General features: G+C 33.4%; 1 protein-coding gene across 1 annotated transcript in view; it reads right to left on the bottom strand.

Moving 5' to 3' along the window:
• Nucleotides 1-104: 104 nt before the first annotated feature.
• The window catches only part of LOC115880323 (neuroendocrine convertase 2), an 80,125-nt gene continuing 56,967 nt past the window's right edge, over nucleotides 105-23,262 (bottom strand). The window contains exons 7-13 of the mRNA XM_030897520.1: nucleotides 21,962-22,137; nucleotides 13,931-14,143; nucleotides 6,167-6,267; nucleotides 4,168-4,401; nucleotides 2,874-3,038; nucleotides 1,610-1,727; nucleotides 105-1,554 (exon numbers count right to left, since the gene is read on the bottom strand). Of these exons, the coding sequence (XP_030753380.1) occupies nucleotides 1,393-1,554; nucleotides 1,610-1,727; nucleotides 2,874-3,038; nucleotides 4,168-4,401; nucleotides 6,167-6,267; nucleotides 13,931-14,143; nucleotides 21,962-22,137 (1,169 nt within the window). The 3' untranslated portion in view covers nucleotides 105-1,392. The remainder of the gene's footprint in view (nucleotides 1,555-1,609; nucleotides 1,728-2,873; nucleotides 3,039-4,167; nucleotides 4,402-6,166; nucleotides 6,268-13,930; nucleotides 14,144-21,961; nucleotides 22,138-23,262) is intronic.

Here is a 23,262-nt window from a genome sequence, read left to right as displayed (position 1 = left end):
TCAATAATATACCGGGTGTTTCTCAAGAGTGGTTCGCCCCTATAACTTTTTAATTTTTTCTGATAAAAAAATCTAAAAATATCTGTAATAAAACTCGGACAGAGTGTATATACTTCTTTATTTTAATGTACAGTGGAATGGGAATATTTCTTCATTTATTTACAATAATATTTAGCTATATAGTTCAGGCAAATTATTATAAAACCAACCTAATAACCTTATTGTACTTAATACTATAAAAAAGTGGTCATTTTTTGTATGTTTTAATATGTAAGATATATGTAGGTATATTTAGTATCTGTTAACAAGCAACATATGTTTTTTTTCCTTACTATTAATTTTAAACGTTATTTTTTCTTTCTAGTCAACAAAAAATATCTTGCTAATACTGCTAATAGTCCAAAAAAAATATGTATTGAAATACGAAGTTGAAACTTCGTCTTTAAGGCTTATTTTCTTGAACTATAAAGGACCTCTCCAGACTATTTTTTTAAATTTAAATCTTATCAATTATTTGCAGCACCCTTTCTTAGGCCCTTTGCAAGGAAATTAGCAAGTATTTTGATAAACTAGGTCAGGAGACGACGTGATGTTCAAAGTATTTTGTGATATTTTGTAAGTTACACAATATTTTTAAAACTTTTGATATACTGTTACTTTAGTTTTACTAACTCTATATGATTTCTAATACATATTGACAAGAGTACACAGCTTGCCTCTAATTTCTAAGAAAATATATCTTCTAGATTTTTAAAGTAATCTCTAACAAAATTAGCAATAATCTCAGGTACAGCACAATTAATAGTAAAAGTACTTTTTATTTAAAAAAAAGGTAAATGTATACGTACCATAGTGGTATATGATGGAAGCGAGATTTGAGTAAAATAAATTTCAGATAAAAACGTTTGATATATTAATAATCTAACAGCTAAGTTGTTTTTTTTCTGATAAAAACTACGTTTTGACCCTTAACATCTGTTCCCGTACTAACATCATCGTGTTTTAGTATCAATTGTGCAATTCAAGGTCCTTTACATCACATATGCTATACAGGGTGTCTACAATAAAATAAACAATACAAAGAGAAAAATAAAAATGCTGATAATCTTTTTTGTAACTGTCAAATATATTCAAAGAGACTCGTCTGAAGTTAGTCAATGGCAAACGTCAAAAATTCAAGCGTTTGGCATTTCCTCACCGTTCATTTGAACTACTGCAGTTAATTTCGGTTTTTGACACCCTTTAAATGATAAATAACAGATCAATTTAGGTATATTCGCGAAAATGAATCTAATATGAAAGTTTTGAATGTATAGTTTACTGAAAAATAGGAAGGGTATTTTTTGGTATCGTTCCATGGTTCTTTTGTTCGCAGGACCTACTCTCTTATTTTTACATTTTGCTGCGAACTTCGTGCGCTTTCTTTACGATGGCTAGTTTGGAGTGGGGATCTAACACAGGGAGTTCCGTGTAGGGTGGATCTTTGGTACCGTGGAGCATCAAGGACCATTCTTTGAAGAATCCGCTTTGGGGTGTTTCGGAATTGAATTTTACCTGGAATTATAGAAATGTTTTTTAAAAAAAATTGGTGTATATTGTGCTTACGCACCTCTAGTGTCCAGGTACCCTGAGGGTACTCTCCCCACGTGTGGGTGGTCATAAAAGGCCATTTGGAAAAACCATCTCTGGAGTCGTCGTCGTTTTGTCTTCTACTCAAAATCATCGATCTGAAAAAGAAAGAAAATGTGTCTCATAAAATTGCAGATTATGTAAAAAGGTCTCGGCCGTATTACTGGTTGCATATCTACAAATTTAACTTTCAAATTAGCGACACAATCGAAATTAGAGTTTCGAATCATATGCCTTTTAAAATGAAAATATCCCTTTGAAAAGACAATCATTTTATGCAATTAACAGGAAAGGAAGCATTTTGAGCATTTGATTTCATCTAGCTAATTTTTGTCACATAAATTATAGGTTTATATCTAGTTTTAATTCTGTAATAATTAAAATATGTTTTAAACATGTATCCTTTTAATACCGTTGAGTATTTTACTCTACTTTATATTTTTTTATCTTTAATTTTTGTTAAATTAACAAAAGGTATATCACACAGCCACTTAGATTTTTTCACATAATAAAAATATACTGACGCAAAATCACAAAAATTAAAATATCGAGGAAAATATTTGGGGTATATACATCCCCCATTAACCACCGAAAAAATATACTGGGCGTTCCATTTAAAATAAAGGAGTAACTTGCTTTTAAAAGTGACCATATATTTTTTTTGTCTCACCCTCTATAAATTTTCAGGTCAAATTTTAATTTGGTTTAACATATAATGGTTACTGTAATTAAATATCAAGCTATACAAGGTCAACAAAAATTTAGATAACTGTTATCGAAATTTAAAATTTACTCTTCGTTTTCACAAAATGTGAAATATGTCAAAATCCTTACATTTTAGGTATATGCTTCTTTAATAAAACTTACGTTAATTTTTTTCCTAGAATCCGAAAATCAATTAATATATAGGGTGTTCCATTAGAAAAAACACAACTTTAATGTGTAACTTTTTTTGGGGACACCCTGTATAATTCTATATATCTTTATAAAATGCTTTCAGTTGACCTACATATGCTGCCAAAATTTCATTTCGATATAAACTCCGTTCTTCTTGGTTAGGCGTATGAGAGGCGCCACCCTGAATATAATATGATCTGGGGTAAAGACCTTTGGTATAGACCTAGTTCAAGGAACTAGTCTTCTGGAGGAACTAGAACTAAGGAACTAGTTCCTCCCAAGGAACTAGAATTCCTTCCTCTAAGTTAAAATACGCCTTTATATTTTATTTACTGTTTGTGTCTTACCTTGTGCCCATAGGCGATGTCAAGAACAGTTCGACATCTCCACGTCTGGTGGAGTTCAAGGTTATCACAGCTTGCACGTGTTCCAAGTACCGCACTTCCGTACTGTCGCCTTTGCATGCGTTTGTTGTTATTGATAACATCACCGAATCTTTGGATGGAATTTGCCTGAAAATATGAAGAAATGAAAGTTTAGCGAATTTGAGAATTTCAATTTCTTCATGCTAAAATTTCCAACATAATAGCTTTAGTGCTTTCCATTCTCAAATCAAAAGAGGAAATTTACAGCCACTCTTATGCTGGAAGTACACTCTCGCCGAGGGGACCCGAGACATTGCGCAAAAACACACCAATAAAATTTTCCAGTACATAAATAAATACATTCTGAAGAATAATTTTGTAAAAATAAAAACAATCAGGCGCTCAACGAGATAAATTTAATAACTTTTGGGAAAATTTGGGCAAAAATTTTTCTTAAATCCAATTTAAAACCGATCTGAAAGTCGAGAAAATATAAAAAACCAGTGAAATCCACAAAATCAAATTGCATGTATTAGTTTCAAACAGAAAAAGATAAATCCGCCTGTGATTATTTTTGTTTTCATTGTATTTTTGGTATTTTATAGACACATACTCATCTACGCTTTGTTTTTGATCCTTGGCGCGTTTTTTTATTTTAACTAATGAATGTTTATATTAGGTTGGCAGTTATATATTTGAATTTGAAGACTTTCCATCAAACTGAATGAAAAACATCGTGCATAGCTTTTAATAGACGTGTTTTTCTTTCTTAAACGGCCCGGAAAGTGACCACTAAAGAATCTTTTTTTTTTTCTATAGTTCTCTTAACAGATTTTTCGGTACTTTGACTAAAAACGACTGTATTAATTATATATTTATATTTTAATAATTTAAATACCGAAAATAGGCGTCAACTCGAAGGCAGTTCAGAAGACGAACTAAGGAATGCCGAGATCTCCCGAGAGCACCGTGTATATTTTCGCGGGACCTCCTACTTAACGCTTTCGCCATAGAGAAATATAGAATCTGTTGTGTCTCCCGTCTCCTTTGACTTGTGCTGGAGACCGCTTCTAGACCGAGCGCTCCCGAGACGAGGCGAGAGGCACCGAGGCAAGACGAGAGCCCCAAGTACACAATCGCCTTGTCTCGCCTCGGGTCTCCCCGGCGAGCGTGTACTTGATACAAAACGTTCAGAGTGCGAGGCGAGAGCCCCAAGTACACACTTGCCTCATCTCGGCGAGTGTGTACTTGCACCATTAAATTTATGGTAACTTACCTCAATTCCGAGACGGACCCTGCTTCGCAGTGGTACCTTGGCGGTACCGTTTTCCACTGCTTGGCCAGCGCTACCATGGCGCCGGCGTCAAGTACACCAAAGCCGAACAGATGGTTGAATTCCAGACCAACTCCGTTCATGGTCCAATGGAAACGACCTTTGGCATCGAAAAGGGAGTTCCTTTTTGACGTTAGTACCGTGAGATGCTGAATATCCCTCCACGTTAATTTATTACTAAGTACATAAAAAGAAATTGCGTTAGTTATTATTAAAATCATTAAAGTATTGGAACCTACAAGGTGCCTTTCAACCCTCAATTGGCGTGGTGGGGTCCAACGGACCCCAAGCACTATTTAAACCTCTGCAAAATGTTTACGTTTAAGAATTTGGTCTTGCCGCGCCATTTACCTTTAAGTTAGGGTACCAATATGCAACTGTTAAAGTCGCACTTGATTTTATCAAGTATTGTTCCTACCAGCGGGGCTAAAATTTCATTGGGGTCTGTGTGGCACCACTACGCCAAGAGTGTTTCATTATTAAGATGGTGGGTAGTCTAAAAGTGTGCCTCACTAGGACGCTAATTTTGGCAAAGCATTAATTGAGTGGTTTGATGAACTTAAAGAGGCATAAGTGAGATGAAGATCATCGAGACATTGATTTTCCTCCGAAGAGTAACCATAACTCCTATTTTGAATATCTTACTTATAGAAGAGAGAAAATTGAATAATCAATACCAGAAAAGAAAGAGATGTGGTATATGGCAACAATATGTCAATAAAGAAATGACAAAAAAACAAAAATCTCATGAATCAAATGTGCACGATCCATGTGTGGCAAATGCAGATCCTATATTAGCATGAACTGTATTTGAAAAAATTATGTACATTCAAGGTTTGCAGTTTTGTTGAAAATAATTTATGTTTATTATTTTAGCTTCACATTTCAGTTGTTTGTACTTTTAATAATACGGTAAAATCATAAAATATATATGTTTTTAATTTCTATGGGTTTCTTAGCCAAGTTATATTTCTGTTGTCAAAAGTTCCTAAAAAATGCGTTTTACTTTACTTTTGTATCCGTTTTTGTTAATTTGTTGAAAATTAATGAAATTGTTTGTTCACAAGTTTGAATATATTGTAAACAGTGTTAAAATAACAAGCTTTTTTTAAAATCTCTTCATCATGTATTTTTAACTGAAAAAAAATAGCACAGCACGCCATAAGCGTTACAAAAATTCACGACGCCAGTTGAGGGTTAAATAAGAACAAGTATTTTAAAGGGTGGTAGTTCTCGACACAAGGAACATATTTTCAATTTACCATTTTCTAAATTAATTGAAAATAACCGAGCTATTTAGCTTTGAAAATTAAAAAAAAAAATAATGCTTTAATTTTGAGATCCATCACTTTATTCGAAGCCCTGTGTTGCCTTTTATATGTTCAACATAGTTGGGAAATAATAATATACTTAGGAAATAAAATATACTTGGGAAAAAAAACGAATATGATTGCTGTTCACTAGTAAAATTAAAAATTGAAAACTACTGAATAAATATAAAAAAATCTCAACAAATACAGGGTAGCGCACCTTTCAGTAAAGTTTATTTCTTTACCTTTAAACTCAGCACAAGAATTAATTCTGAAAAGTAATGTACAAGGTGTTAATAATCTATTCTATAGTAGCTTGCAAATTTAAATATCTTTAAATATCTCAAAAACCAAAGATTTTAAATATATTTAACTCTTATAATAAATGCCTTTTTTTGGGCCCACGAATCAAAAAATGCAATAAAATACCATAAGAAAAAATATAACTTTGGTATGATTCTTAGTTCTGAAACACCCTGTATATTTCAAAATAATTTTAAATTGTGCACATTGTCTCGCCACATATACCCATAAAATATTTTGTTTCTACATCTTTCCGTTTTCGTATAATCAACCGAGGCGAATGAGGTGCGCCACCCTGTATAAGTAAGATGTGTAAATTATGGACCTACTTGGCTTCTAAAGCTAGTGCAAATACTCCTGCGGCTTCTGGTGCGGCTGCGCTTGTTCCCGAATGCGTCGTGGTACATTTTCCATACAAATCTGTCGTAGCCTGTAAATGAAAGACTAATATTATTGCATGGGATTAGTTTTTGATTTGATTCTTTGCTTGAAGAACGTATTGTACTCCGTGAAATTAAAATTTAAAATTGAAAACAATATATCTCCAGGTTTTCCAGTCTTGTCGTATCCACAATGTGAGATTTTTCACAATCTTATGGTATATGATACATTTTTCTTCTGTTGAATACGTTTTGTTTTGTTTTTATCAAGACGTGCCTCAAGGTAATGATAACTTTGAAGCCAGTTCTACTACTATGTATAATATTAAGGTGCGTTTTTACAAGTCAAATCAACTGATCAAGTCAGTTGAATTCATACCGCATACATATACATACATACTGCCATTACTCGCTGACGAGTATTTGACACGCATCAGAAAATGGTCACACAAGGCGTTTTCTTTCATGAGCTTTTCTGTGACTGAAAAGCCCGATACGTGATGTTATCTGCCTACCGCACTCCGCACATTCAAAAATCTCATTGCTTTGTTGTTGATAAAAATCTCATTGCTTGACACACTTAATAAATCATATGCGAAAATGTCAAAAGTTGACATATGATGTGGTGCCATTTAAAAATGAAAACTTGTAGTCATTTCCGGTGAAACAGGAAGAATACATCAATCAATCCTGATTTTTGTCATATACCAACATTCCAAATTAAGTTCTAAATAAATAATGTAAATAGTAATAGTATAGTCGTCATATCTTAGTCATTAAATTAAAGGGATGGTATCAATCATTATTCAAAGTCCATTATTGTCAGTATTTTTTAGAAGAAATAAATATTTTTTCGTTTAAAGCTATCCTTTATTCCTGATTAATGAATACTAAGGACCAGAGTAAAAAAAACCGTACGAAGCAATCTCTTAACGATCTTCTTCCTCTTCGAATTCTATCATTTCGCATTTACTTTTGTAGTTGATTAAATATTTACAAATGATCGAACAAGTTCAATCAAGCAAAAACGATACCGAAGATAGACTAAGAATTTCCTTAAATGTGATTTAACGAAACGAGTTCTCTCGTTTATCGATCAATTTGCTAATGCTCTAAATTGAAAGAGAATGAAAATTATTTCCACGATTTTAACACGTTTTGAAAGAGGCATTTTGATGCGTATTGAACAAAAATTACTGAGTACCGAAAGAATCGGGAAATCCCGGTTCCCAAATGGCGCGATACCGGAATTCCCTGTTCCGAAAACCCTAGAGGAGATATACCTTCTGCAACGTTAAGCATTTTTTGTCGGTTTTTGATTTTCATAACCTTGCAATCTATGATTATCATTTATTTGTTTTAATGTTACACGGCTCACACTAAGAAAGTTCGCAGTAATAATCTTATACTAACGGCTAACAAAGGTTAGTCTTGGGTCGATATATCCGTATGTAAGAAGAGTACAATGCCTTTATAATGTACTGAACAAAGAGAAAACAGTAAACATGTTGCCAAATGTTGAAATAAACCGAGAAACTGTGCACATTGCTAAGAGACGTAGAAAGGGGTATAGCAGATTTGCCGCAGAAGTAAATCCCAATTAGTACCTCTGTCAGTACTTAAAGTTCTACGGAAAGGTGTACATCATGCGTTCAGCTTCACGATTTAATTACGTCTCGTGATATTTTATTTGTTTATTTATTAACGAGTCGTTGTAATTTTCCCTATAGCTTGAAAAGTGCAAGTTAGAAACACTCGCATTTTTTTGTAAAAATAAGTGGAATTGAGTTGGTGTTCGATCGTGGTCGCGCTATTAGAACTCTGAATTCAAAAATCGATATCTCGAAATCTAGTAGAAATAGTTGATTGTAGTTTTTTTTTAATTTTCTTAATATTTCGCAGACAGTATGTGAAAATTTTTATAAATAAAAAAGTTACACGGTTGCTGAAAATTGATATGCAATAAAAGTGTTGGGTTGTTTAAAATTTTTGAATGAAAAAAAAACAACCGTATTGAATTTTTCTTATTTAAACATATTATAAAAGATCTGCTCTTCAAAATAAAAAGAGAGTTTCAATATCTAAGTGGTTCTTAAGTTATAGCGTGTTGTGTTAAAAAGTAGAGTTTTTAAATTATCTGACGTTTTCTTTTTATAAAAAATGGAGACCCTAACGATATCCTTACAATTCCATTTCAGATGCTCAAAAACATATCTAATGATTTTATCTAGTTATCTTTTCGAAAAAAAGTCTTTTAAAAATAAGCGGTTTGCAATCGTGATTTTACTTTACTCGACAGAAAAAGGCGTACCGGCAACGCCGCAACAACACGCCGTTCGACTTAATAAGATTTACTTCCACACATGTAAATACCGACCCAGAAGTAACAGTTGCCAGCACGGTATTCGCATTTCTATGGTATTCTAATCAAATTCTAAAATTAACTTAAAATTAAATTCTGTGCCTTAAACTCGCATCACAGATAGTCTTGAGATTCTGCGAAGTGCGCTTTCCGACAGCATAAATATGCAAATGTCTCACGACTCTGTACGCCAAAGCGGGCGAGCATTCGTTTGTGAAATAGACGGTTGTTTTCTTTTTAGACTCGGTTCGAACAGAACAAAGACATGGAAATGCAATATAAATACCGTAGGAAACGTTTTCTAATAGTTTTTACTTAAAATAAACGGAAAGTTTATTATTTGCTTGAGTTTTTTTATTTAGTACAATATTTTTAGTTAGAAATCAAAAACCTACATCGATTAGATTGTATGAAGTGGCTTTTGGGACCATTCCATTGCGATCTTTTCACAGCCATTTTGTTTTTTTTGTCTAAGTTGCATTTTGCAGTCTTGATTAAATCTGAAACCAAGAGTGTCCTTTTTTCCTTTCCAATTCCTTAGTAGCCTTAGTAAATTCGTTGCATTACCTAAGTTATCTTCGCAACTTTGACCACGTCCCAGAGGTCCCTGTTCTAAGTTTTGCTTGACTGACCGCGGTATATGTATGTACAGGTTGTCCCACTAAGAACAGCTCTCGGCTGTATCTCGGAAAGTATTAGCCGTAGGTCCTACGGAAAAAAATGTTTATAACTAATGGGGCTATGAGAAATTGCTGCAAATTATTTTCAAGTTTGTAAAATGGCTGCTAGGGGGCGCAACTGCTTTGGAAAATAAGAAAATAGAATTTTTACAGAATTTTGCCTAGATAATGGATACTATAAATAATAGCTTCGTAATCTTCAGTAAATTTTGGATTTTTTTTGTAGGAACCATTTTTCCCTATCTGCTAAAATAAAGTGGCGGGGAATGGTTAGATCTATCTTTATTTAAATGTTAATAACTCCGGACTGGATGATCAGAATCCAACAAACGAGGGTTCGTTTAAAAGAGCGTTTCTTACTCTATATTATACCTTTAAAATAATAATAATAAGGTTTTGAACGTAGACGCTAGGGGGCGCTTTCTTACAATTTAACAAACATGGCGCGTTTTTTCAAAAAAATTAAATACGATAGTATCTGTAATTTTAGCTGATAATAAAGAGTAGTAAAAGCTTAAAAATTCAGCGTAAACCGCATCTTGATATCTTCTTTCAAACCGAAGATATTAGCAAAATTATAATAAATACCAAAAATAAACCCTTAATTACCTTATTTTTACAATACGGTATCAGTAGCCCTCTTGATTATGCCCATTCTATCAAAAAAAATAAAATATAAACAGTTAGTTTATTTTGAAATCGACGAAATACCAAAATACCATAATACCAGATGTATTAATATCTAATAATTAAGATATTAATAACAGTGAACAAGAAACGATGATTCAGTGAAATCATGGTGGGCTTTGGGAAAAAGTTGCTTTTGACGTAACAGTATAAACGTCAAATTGTTATTAGATCAACATTTTGATAGTCTTTTATCTTTTATTTTTCAAAATGCCAAAAACTTCAACTACTTCAAATAATAAAGGCATTTTGAAAAAGTAATTAAAATATAAAAAAATGCTGCTAAGACTATCAAAATGTTGATCTAATAACAGTTTGAAGTTTATACTATTACAAAAGCCTTTTTCCAAAGCCCACCATGACTCTCACTGAATCATGATCGTTTTTTTCACTGTTATTAATATCTTAATTATTAGATATTAATACATCTGGTATTATGGTATTCTCCTGTATTTCGTCGATTTTAAAAATGAACTAACTGTTTTTTTTGTTAGAATGGGCATAATCAAGAATACTACTGATACTGATTTATTATAATTTTGCTAATATCTTCGGTTTGAAAGAAGATATCAAGATGCGGTTTTTCGTTGACTTTTTAAGCTTTTACTACTCTTTATCAGCTAAAATTACATATACTATCGTACTTAACTTTTTTGAAAAAACGCGTTATGTTTGTTAAATTGTAAGAAAGCGCCCCCTAGCGTCTACGTTCAAAACCTTATTATTATGATTTTTATGGTATAATATAGAGTAAGAAACGCTCTTTTAAACGAGCCCTCGTTTATTGGATTCTGATCATCCAGTCCGGAGTTATTAACATTTAAATAAAGATAGATCTAACCTTCCCCCACCACTTTATTTTAACAGATAAGGGAAAACGGTTCGAACAAAAAAAATCAAAAATTTACTGAAGATTATGAAGCTATTATTTATAGTACCCATTATCTGGGCAAAATTCTGTAAAAATTCGATTTTCTTATTTTTCATAGCAGTTGCGCCCCTGAAGCGGCCATTTTACAAACTTGAAAATAATTTCCAGCAATTTCTCATAGCCCCTTTAGTCATAAATATTTTTTCCGTAAGCCCTACGGCTTAATACTTTCGAGATACAGCCGAGAGCTATTCTTAGTGGGACACCCGGTACATAACTACCTTAATCAACTGTCCAAAAACTGGTTTTGGTAAATTCAGAGAAATTTTCGGCGCTGCCTCTTAGACTACTAGATCAATTATCATTTATCAATTTTTTGGCATTATTTTTATAAGTTTCAATTTTGACTTTTACGTCAGATGGATATTTTTACGTAAGAGACACCTATTTATAAATCTGGTCTAGATTTGAATAAGAAAACTAAGGAAGGAGCATATCAAACATCTTAGGTACACCGCGATGGGCCTCAAATATGGCCGACTTAAATTCCGGTTTATCAGTGTCGTTCTAATTTTATTTATAAAATGTAAAACTATGATGTAGGGTAGACGTGGGGTAGACTCAATAATTTGTTGTTTTATTTTACGTTGTGAATAAATGTTGGTAGTTATTAAAATTGTTATAAAAATATATAATTCTAATAAAAATAGATAAGTTATAATAAGTATTTGTTACCACAAACATCCGATACGCTACTGAAGCAGGTAAGTCAAATTAACGTATCTAAATTTTTTGACATCTAATCTTTGACAAGTAATAAATAAAAGCTAAAATGCAAGAAAAATATATAATTTAGTTAATTTAAGTGAATTTCATAAATGATCGGTTTACTACACGTATGTATATTATATAGTCACTTACTAGCGAAAAGTTGTTCCATTATTTCACTCAATTTTTGCCGAGATCTACCGCACGCTACACAACCAACTATTTTAGAGTTTTTCGATAAATCGCGATAGTGTCACTGTTAATTTAAGTTCTGCCACAATTTCCATCTAGATTTACTACCTTTATACAACTATCCGTAGTAGAATAAATAATAAATAACATAAAATAAGCTCCGTAAAGACTGACAAATCCACAAAATTTCAAATCAAATTCAAATGTGTCAAATGAATCGTCAAACAGAACTGTCAAGGATCCCCACCCTAGAGTGCTTTTTCTGCCCACCATGCATGAATACATGGATAGCATTATGCTCCTTGCTTAGTCTTCTTATTCAAAGCATTAGATCAATTATCAATTATCAATTTCTGGCATTACTTTTATAAGCATAGATAAAAGAAAATATGGATGGATATTTTTACGTAAGAGACACCTATTTATAAATCTGGTCTAGACGATTTTTTTCATTAATATTGTAATTAACAAAACTGTTGTTATAGTATATTGACTGTTTACGATCAAACTCGATTACTTTACACCCACTAATATGTGGAGGTGTGAAATGCGTTACGCACATTTTAAGATACTGAATATCGGTTGTTCACGTCAACAAACATCCCAAATTTGAAATCGAATCTTAAGAATTGATATACAACTATGACAAAAGAATATTTAGTTTTAATCAATGTCTAATATTATTAACTAGCGTGTGCCAGCGACTTCGTTCGCGTCGAATTAATCATTTGTAATGGTGATGATAAAGCAAAGCAAAAATTTCCATTAACATACAAACTGGAGAAAATTTTCTCACATTTATGTCAGCATGAGAAAAAACAATATGCCGATATTATCATATAACTTGTAATATTTGAGGGGTAGTTTCATCTCGTTGGAATTTGACTTTCGAAAAATCCGTTTGCCAAAAATAAGCTTTTTACGTCAAGTAGTTTAAGCAGAATCGTCGTGGTTAAGAAATTACCCAACTTTTTGGAACACCTGTATGATTTTTTAAAAAATTTCAAAATATATAAAAAAACCAAATAAATTATGCTTGTCCAAGCGTTTTTCCGAAAGACTAACCGTTTTTTAAATAACAAATATTGTAATATTTGAGGGGCGTTTTCACCCTCTTGGAATTTGAGATTCGGGAAACCCCTCCTTATCGAACCTCTGCACCCCACAGTCAATCCGTTTGCCAAAAATCAGCTTTAAACGTCAAGCAGTTTAAGCAGAATCGTGATTACTCAATGGTCATATTTTATGAAACACCCTGTATAAATTTATAAAAAATCTTAAAATATGTAAAACAACAAAATAAAATACACGTGTTTAAGAGTTTTTCCGAAAAACTCACCGGTTTTTAAATAAAAAATATTTTAATATTTGAGGGATAGTTTCACCTCCTTAGAATTCGAGTTTCGAAAAATCCCTTCTTATCGAACCTCTACACCCTAAATTCAATCTGTTTTCCAAAAATCAGCTTTTTTCGTCAAGCGCTTTAAGCAGGATCGTGATTAATCAATGACAAGATTTTTCGAAACATCCTGTATACATTTTTAAAAAATCTTAAAATATGTAAAAAAAAACAAAATAAAATATACGTGTTTAAGCGTTTTTTCGAAAACTTGACCGTTTTTTAAATAAAAAATATTGTAATATTTGAGGGGTGGTTTCACCCTCTTGGAACTGGAATTCCGAAAAATCCCTTCTTATCGAACCTCTACACTCTAGAATCAACCTGTATGCCAAAATTGAGCTTCTTACGTTGAGTGGTTTGAGCAGGATCGTGATAACATAACACGAGATGTAATTAACGAAATATCATCGTAACAACAGCTATTTTAGAAACGTCTAGGTTTATTTATTTCACTGAGATTTATGAAAAAAAATCCTTTGCCTCCGATACAGATACCGCCACGTTTTGGAAGAGGCGACAAAAAGCGCCAAAAAAAAATCCCCCCTCGCTCTCCTCAGTTTTAATGCGCTTTTAAGAATCGAAAGTAGGTCGAGGTAAAGCGAAGACAAGACAACTGGAAATAAATCGAAATGATACAAAGTTGGGCAACGAAATGCGACCTTGACATGTTTCGGGTTGCTTCTAGCATAGTGTGTACGCTGTTTTAAAAGTTTCTCTTAAGAAAAAATGAAATATGTAAAAAAGAACTTACCACACCGGTGTTTGGATCTTTGGCACCATTACTGAACGTACTAGCCAGTGTACTGGAACAGCTCTCATCGTAGTGCGCATTCTGGCCATCGTTGATAGCGCTGTTGATGCTCACAGTCCACATACTAGCTGCGTACCCGTCACAGTTACAGTCGTCATCTTCACCACCGTCTCCGCTAGCCCAGACGTAGATGTTGCCTAACCCGTTTCTACCCTAAAATAAAGAAAAAAAAATTGGTCGCTCTTAAGGCTGCCTGACTATCAGATAAGGTGGCTATTTTTTTTCCGATAGCTTCTATCTAATGAAAAAAAGATAAAGTTTTCTTATTACTGAACACGGTTCCTAAAAAATTCGGTTATAACTGTCATCAAACTAACCAGCGCGAGAAGGCTGTTTTTTCTGGTTTTGTTTGTCAATCAATATGTCATTTATATGACAAAAATCAGACAAAAATCAAGCAAATATTGGAAGTTCGGGTGAAATTCTCATATAATTTCTAAAATTTGTATATAATATTTTGTATTTACATCTAAAAGCAATGGAGGTAGGCAGTAAAGGTAAATACATTTCATTAACTAAATAGAATGACTTTTAGGACCATTTAAACTTATCGTGCAGCCATTGTTTCTAAAGTCAGGAAAATTTAAAGAAATTTTGAACAAAAAGGATGGCCAGCAAGAAAAAAATATTTTTTCTTTAAAAAAGCAGTGGTGTACCATTTATGTTAAGCAAAAAAATCGATTTTTTTTTAATTTTAACACCCTGTAGATCTAAAAGGAAGTACTTGAGACCTAATGGTTATATAAAAATTGTTTTAAGAACACATGAGGAATCACACATATTTTTTTAGACTAATTCGAAAACACCCTGTATATTGTCAACTTGACAATGACTGCTGATAAATCAAAAAATACCTTTTCAGTGAAAAAAGCCTGATTTTCGCAGGAAAAATTTTGATTTTTATTGAAATTGGGCCTGCGTTTGCAAATACTGGTTTGTTTTTTAATTTTCTATCTATTTAAATTTTAAATATCATAGTCAGAAATAGTTTTATTATTTATTAACTGTAAAAATGGTGTTTTCTTGTTGTGTTGCATCTTGCAAAGAAACTAACAAAACTGCAAAAATGTACGTGTTTCCAAAAGACGATAAGGTATCTTAGATAAAAGAAAAATATATGGTATGTATATTGGTTGATTTTTTTTCGTTCGCTTTAAAATCTTTAAATCACGGTCTATTCATTAGACAGCTAGTCGACATTTACATGAAACTCTGTAAAATAAATAAACAAATAAATTGTAAAATATATATATTCTTATGTTTTATTAAAGTTACTCTGATATACTAATATATCAGTGTAACTTTAAAAATAAATCCTTTGAATTCAAATATAAACATAAAAAACATTTACAGCAGAAAAGGCGAAGGCGCTGGGTTAAACGTAGTCTTCACTAAAAACACGGAGGGGCGCTTTGACCCAAAATTTTACTATTAAGTTTCATATCTATCTTAATTGTAGATTATTTTCTTTTATCTATGGTTATAACTGTCATCAAACTAACCAGCGCGAGAAGGCTGTTTTTTCTGGTTTTGTTTGTCAATCAATATGTCATTTATATGACAAAAATCAGACAAAAATCAAGCAAATATTGGAAGTTCGGGTGAAATTCTCATTTAATTTCTAAAATTTGTAATAATATTTTGTATTTACATCTAAAAGCAATGGAGGTAGGCAGTAAAGGTAAATACATTTCATTAACTAAATAGAATGACTTTTTAGGATCATTTAAACTTATCATGCAGCCATTGTTTCTTAAAGTCAGGAACATTTAAAGAAAACATGAACAACAAGACAACAAGTAATCGTGAATGTTTTGTAAGCTATAAAAATATAAATATTAATTAGATTTGTTTATTTATTATTGATCTGTTTTAATATTGGACTTGCAAATCTTCACTTGAGCTGTATAACGAGTTTAACAGTTTATTAATGAAGTACTTTTCAATATTAAACTCCATTGAAAAGAAGAAGCAAACGTAAAAGCAGAGAACAGGTACATTAAAAATGCATAAAAGATAAATTTTATAATAGAGGTATTGAAATTTAGAAAACGTCAACATTTGACGTTTCCAGTATTTTACCAAACCGTTCCGTTTTTCAGGAACCGCTCTTTACCGTAGTTTACCGGTCTGATTTGCCTGGTTTTGCAACGGAATACAGCCAGGCTTTTATTTTAATACCCCAATTTAATTACGCATGTGTCTTTTTATTGAATTTTATGCAATGCATGTAGTTATTTATTTATTAAATCCATTAACATTGTTTTCCAGTTTCTATATAATGTAAATTCGATTAAATTTATATTTATGGCTGTGTTTGCGAGAGGTTCAATAATACCCACAATATTATGCGGATTTAATCTGTCAGACACAGCAGATGGCGCATATATATTCCAGACATTATTTTACGGTTTATGTGCTATATTCAGTCGCCAATTTATTATAATACATAAATACACTAGTCGACTTTATATATTACCTATGGGTTATATATTAAGTCCAGTGGAGGCGCGTGTGGTGGCGCCAGAGTACTTTAAACGTTTTTAAATTTAAAAATAAAGTTTCACGCGACAAACTCTATAACTAAATAGCGATCGGTGGCGATGAAGAATACTGTTTTTGGCTATAGAAACTAAATGGCAAGTGTGTTTTATGGGATTTCTCGTTTATGATTAGAGACACAATGATGTCATTTTCACTTTACTTTGCTACTTTTTTATGAAACTAAATATGTTACACATAGGGTTGTCCTAACCTCCTTGGTTCCTGAAATACAGGGCGAATTTGTGATGCGCAGTAGTGAACAGATGTTGAATACAGATATGGGGATGCGCAGTAGTGAACGCAACGTCTACCGGTGGGCCAAGCATCTCACGCCACTCAAACGTGGAGCGCAAAAGACTGTCATTTGCACCCAGCACAGCCTTTTAAAAATTAATTATCATTATTGACAATATAGCTACAGACATGTACTACAATTAAATAACATCAATATAATAAATTTGAAACAAGTTGTTATAACATACACCGGAAAAATCTAAGGATATCATTTTATTAAAGTTAAAAATAAATGTTTTGAACAAACAACCACATATTTGTAGGCCGATTTTTTCTACTTCGATTGAAACGAAGTAGTCACACTAGTTATTTCTAAATTTGGGATATTTGCAGAAGTGTTTGTGCATTTTTTGTCAAATGTATAAGAAGCACCTTTCATCAATTGTTCGAATTTAACCTGTACTGGCTATGTTTTTATGATAACTGGCCAGAATTAATTCAAATAACTCTGTTTAGTATTAAACAATATTATGGAGCGTAGACATCTTAACAGAGACGAAATGCTAAGGGCCATGGGTATGGTCGAAGCTGGAAGGCGCCAAATCGACGTAGCTAGAGCATTAAATACAACGCAAAGTGTAATATCGCGATTAAGTGCACGCTACCGTGCGAGTGGTGATGTTGCTGAAAGGCACACAGGGCGGCATCGCATTACTACCCCTCAGCAAGATCATTTTTTACAATTAAATGCTCGACGCCGACCGACTCTTACAGCACCAGAGCTTAGTTTATTTCTCCAGGAAACACATAATGTAACCGTTAGTCCTGACACTGTTCGCAATAGATTAAGAGAGGTCAACTTAAGACGCCCCTGGAGAGCTCAACCCTTAACGAGAGGGAATCGAGAGGTACGATATTTGTGGGCTCATGATCATGTTCAGTGGTCGAATGAACAATGGGCCAATGTTTTCTTCACGGATGAGTCACCTTTGGAATTCATCCGGATTCGAGAAGGCTTAGGGTATGGAGAGAACCGGGAAATTTTATTCGGTTTGATCATGTTCAGGAAGTGCACCCTTATCAAGGTGGAACCGTTATGGTCTGGGGAGGAGTCCTGTTAGGCCGAAAAACCGATCTCGTTTTTCTTGAAAGGTTTCTAACAGGAATCACATACCGTGATTTAATTCTTGAGCCTGTCGTGTTACCATATGCCAATGATTTTTGGAGAAACTTCATTCTCATGCATGACAATGCACGGCCTCATACAGCCAGAGTGGTAAGTGAGTTTATCAATGCTCATCAATTAAACATCTTACCTTGGCCGGCACAATCTCTTGATCTCAACCCCATCGAGCACGTATGGGACGCGGCCCAAAGAAGAATTTTGAGAATGGGTATGGCTCGTGAAACTCGTAGGGATCTGGTTCGGGCCGTGAATGCAGCGTGGCAGGCTGTACCTCAAGAAGAGATCGACAACCTGCTCAGGAGCATGGAGAGACGATGTAGGGCTGTAATGAACAGTACAGGAGGCCATACCCTTTATTAAGTAAAAATGGTTTTATCTTTTTTTTTAATTCACAGTTTAGAATAAAAAAAATGTGTATATTTTTGTGAGTTCAATAAAAATCAAGGTAAATTTGAAAAATTCGGTAAATTTCGCCTTTTTACTTCCAATACGTCCTGTAAACTATTTGTTTATTTTAATTTTATTATATCAGAAATGCAAATAATAAAATTACTGATGATGGCTGGATAAAATTGTAATATCCCTAGACTTTTCCGGTGTGTGTAAATTGAAAACAATATTTTTTTCTACAGATCGATGTAGGTAAGTTCAATATATTTTTTCCATAGCAACTGTTAAAATTGCCTTATATCTATCAAAAACAGTAGGTAGATAAAATAGTACTTTAACCGCAAGGGTAGATTAAATGATAATTTTAACAGCGAGGATAGGTTAAAAATTTTATTTCTTCTCGCACGTTTTTTAATTGTTTCCATTTTTGAAAATTTTTGTATTCCTTTTCATAAGTTATTCGGGATTTAAATGGAAGTAGTTTGGATATGGCGTGTGTCGCCTCAGCCTGAATATCTGTTGGTAATTTACTTATTTCGTTTTGAGCCATTTCTGGCTCCAATTCGATCAGCAATCGACGCGAAAGAGAATTAAAAAATATTGACTCAAAACTGACAACTAAAGAGACAGCTTTATTTATTTGTCAAATTGCCTAGAAACCAACGCCAACCCAGCACAATATATTTTCTACTCGTAATAAATTCCTTGAAATAATAATTTCTGAATATTTTTTAAAACGTAACTCGTTATGGAAAAAAATATTAATTATTGACCACAGCTTTGTTGTCGAGACCATTTACGTTAAGTAATTCTTTCAAGTAGCTTAAAGTATGTGCAATTGGTACGCTTGAAAACTTACTTCTAGAAAACATTTTATTTTTAGCAAAAAGTTTTATCCTATTATTTAGTATTCAATAAACAATTCTATTTAAGTTTAATAAGACTGTTTTAATCTCAAGTAATAACGACAATAAAAAGGATATAAACGCTTTTTAACAGAAGCTGAATTAGGAATTATAAGCATAATGCTTAATACCAATTAAGCATCCCCCAAACGTTAAAAGTCTGAAAAGCCCTATCAGTCTCCATTTTCTTCACTAATTAGCTTCCATTGTGCCTTTAGCTGATTGAATTAAACTGAAAAAAAAACAAGCGAGTAGGAGGGTATTCAATGGAAATATAAATGGAGCTATTTGAGATAAATAAGAAAAGATGATGTTGGGTAGGCAGCGAAAGATGTCGCGGCATATCGTTTAAGCGCTCTGTTTGTTGATTAAAATTATAATTGAGCAATGAGGAGTTGATAAAATTAGATGGTTGTTTGTTTTCTAGCTAGTCTTAAAGGTCAGCTATTTTTAGAACTAAAAATTACATAATACGGCTGTTTTAAAATAAAAATATCTTCTTTTAGAGCTCGAACACACTGACGGCCAGGGCGCACCGGCCAGGCCGCTGCTATAAGTTATTAAGATCTATACAATGTTCTTTATCAACAACAATTTTTAATTAGAAAACGTAGGTATAGGTTTAATGATTTCTGAAAATTCACTTTTCAAGTGAAGAAAGATACGTGAAAATATTTTTCAATACCGTTTGATAGACAGTTATCCCGTGGTCTAAAAGAAATTTTTAAGAATGTCAATTATAAACTTGTGTATAGTGCTAATAATAAATTACAACAATTATTAGGTAATCCAAAGGATAAAACACCTCTACTGGAAAGGTCGGGTATTTATGAAATTTCTTGTATAGATTGTAATCAGAAATATGTTGGGCAAACTAGAAGATCAATATTAACTAGATTTAAAGAACATTTAGCTCAGATAAGATATGGTAGACCGGATAAATCTTGCGTTGCCGAACATATTGTTGATAAAGAACATTGTATAGATCTTAATAACTTGAAATTAATTAAACAAGTCTCAAATTACAGGCAATTAGATGCATATGAAAGCATCAGAATTAATAAATGTAAAGATAGTATGAACAGAGACAACGGTCCAATTCCTTCAAGTTCTTTGTTCCTACTACTCTAATGGCGGAAATCTAACTGTTACGCTCGGTGGGTTCTGACTCGGTTGGCTAGATCTTGCCACGCCCACTCTGAGCGAGTATATAAACGCTCCAATTGTAGATTGTATTTTAGTTTCTAATCATCTGCTGATGATGCTAACATGGTTAGCGAAACGCGCGTCCAGTGTAAAAGTAAAAGTGTTTTGGTGTATTGTGGTGATTTAGTGTTTTATTTTGCGGATATTTTAACATTTCTGAAAACAATATTTTCTAATTGGTAAAACGTAAAATATCGTTAGATCTGGCTAAAATCGCCAGGTCGTTGCGACCTGGTCGTCAGTGAGTTCGAGCTCTTAGGTGACTTAAAATTAAAAAAAAAAACAATATTTCCCTAAATTCCAGGATTTTTACGAAGTTTGGCAACCTCGTATTTTTTTATTTTAGTAAAAGTAAACCAAACTACTCATTTTAGTTGACTTTAAACTCGAAAATCCAATCGGCACAACATATCGTCCTAAAACGCCGACTGACTGTTTAAAATTTCACGCCGCTCCTAAGGGCGGCTTTACTTAGAAGCACGAGCGGGGATTTACAGCTTTGATTAAATTGACGGGAAGCAGCGTCGTTAGGGCTGGTTTACGGCCGGAGTTACTACGTAATTACGCAGTTAGAGAAAGCCGTTACAGAGCTCCGAGCCGTAAAATAAGAACTGGCACAGGTGCAGCAGGAGAAATAAGACAAATAAATTTTTCATATATATTTTTAATCGGTTTTCGGCGATAAATATCGGATATAATGTGTTAATAGAAGTTAGAAGTTCGTAATATACGACTATAGATCAATAAAAGAAGTTTAAATTGGAAAGTTACCATAGACTGTAGAATGTACGGATTATAGATTACCTTCATATAACCAGTGAATGTTTTTTTTGTGAAAATTAGTTGTTTTCTAGTTTTCTAAAAAAGTTCTAAAAGTATTTGTAAAGTTAGGTTAATTCAAAACATATGTTTTATGAGCGCAGGTGTAAACTTACTAGAATATTCTTAAAACAAGTAAGGGGTATGAACCCTAGATCATATACTTACGTGGATAAATCAACGCCATAAGTTTAGCATTAAAAAATATGTCTCCAACATCACGACATGCCATTTTCAAACCTTCTTTATTGTACATATGAAACGTTCAATAGGCTTGTCTTTCTCGAGGACCTTACTTTGTGGATGCGCATTAAAAGTTGGACGTATCTCCAAAATAATCACAATTTTGTACGGTTTAGAAAGTAATTAGATTAATTTTTGTGACGGTAAACATTCAATTTATGGTTCAAATATAAGCATTTTACAAATTAAATTTTTAAAATTAAAGTTCAAATTTGGCGCGCGGACGATAGGTCCTCGACAAGGATAGATAGAGTAGAAGCACTGGGTGTGCAACAAAAAAAGAAGATAAATGGAAGTCGTTGATATGTTTGAGACAGTTTCCATACTGTTTTACTTATCCACGTAAGTATATATGATCTAGGGTTCAGGGTATGAACGGTATTTCTTAAGTTCTTAAGGTTAATTTCTTAGGGTTAATGTTAAGGGTAAGGTTAAAAGTCTTACTTCGTTAACTCCCTTCACTATTGCCCTCATAGTGGCGTTTCTAGGACCGTCAACAGTTTTTCCATCATCGGTGGGACCCCAAGAAGCACTGTAAATGTCGATCAAGTTGGGTTCGTGTCCCATAGAGTTAGCCTCAATAAGGTCCGTCATGTACGGCTGATCAAGCATTCTTATTCCTGAAAAGAAATAGAAATTCTTAAATAATCTTTATGTTCTTTAATTCGAAGGGTCTATAAATGACCTAAATAAAATATGGTATCTGTCTGTCTGTCCGTCTGTCTGTAACACGACAACTCAAAAACCGCTAAACCGATTTTAACCAAATTTGGCACAAAAATACTGTAGCACCCGAGAATCTGGCCATTAGTTTTTGGTGGCGGTGGGGGGCTGGTAAGGGGGTATGGGAGGGGGTTAAAAATTTTAAAAAATCGTAACTCCAAAATTACAGTAGCTAGCGAAACGCGATTTTCAATTTAAGATTAGGAATAATATTTGCAACAAAATTTGTAATAACATCAAAATCAGTCAAAGTTGCAGTTTTTAAGACAAAAAAATAGGAAAAATTCCTTTACTTTGAAACTAAAAAAACTGCCTACCAACTTTTTATTAACATATTTTAGTATGGGCGGCTATACGTGCCACCCAGCGCCAATTTTTTAATTTTTAACTAGGAGATTTTATTGATTTAATTTGATTCTTTGATTCAGTGTCAGACACGTGTAGTTAACGAGCGAATTGATATATTGTATTGGTATATTCTTCATACTGGTGTTGGACAAAAGTGCTGTGAAAGTGACTTTTTGTGAGGGTGTTCTAAGTAAATTATTAAACATGTTCTTGTTGGCCTGCTTCCCTGGCTGTCTCTCCTATCTTTCCACCCTTAATCTCCGGCGTTTTTTAGACGGTTTTCCGAAACGACGACCGACGCCTATGACGTCACGGGGCATCACGACGCCTTCGTCAAACAAAATTAGCGCGTCGAGTCGGCCGCGAAAACAGTTTTCGTTACTTGGCGTCGCCCGATTCCATACATAATTCATCGCCCCGGCAAATTGATTCGTCGCCTCCTCTTTCCCGGCCAGACCCCATCTTTCGTTATGAATTTTCCATTTTCCATAAATATGTACACGTCGATTATATTTTCGGATGGAGAGCGTGTATACATAGACACGATGTGCCAAGAATTCGTAACTTTTCGGAAATTGAAAAGTTTAAAGGCCGATTGCTAGTCAAGCATACATATCTCTATGAAAAGCTTCTTAAGATTACCGATAGTGGAGTGCTTTAAGCCCTTATGGGAT

This window comes from Sitophilus oryzae, unplaced genomic scaffold (genome assembly GCF_002938485.1).
Source record: "Sitophilus oryzae breed Bouriz unplaced genomic scaffold, Soryzae_2.0 scaffold_1621_pilon_pilon, whole genome shotgun sequence".
Classification (NCBI taxonomy): domain Eukaryota; kingdom Metazoa; phylum Arthropoda; class Insecta; order Coleoptera; family Curculionidae; genus Sitophilus; species Sitophilus oryzae.
The sequence above is the reverse complement of the archived record's forward strand: the minus strand, read 5'-3'. Positions and strand labels throughout refer to the sequence as shown.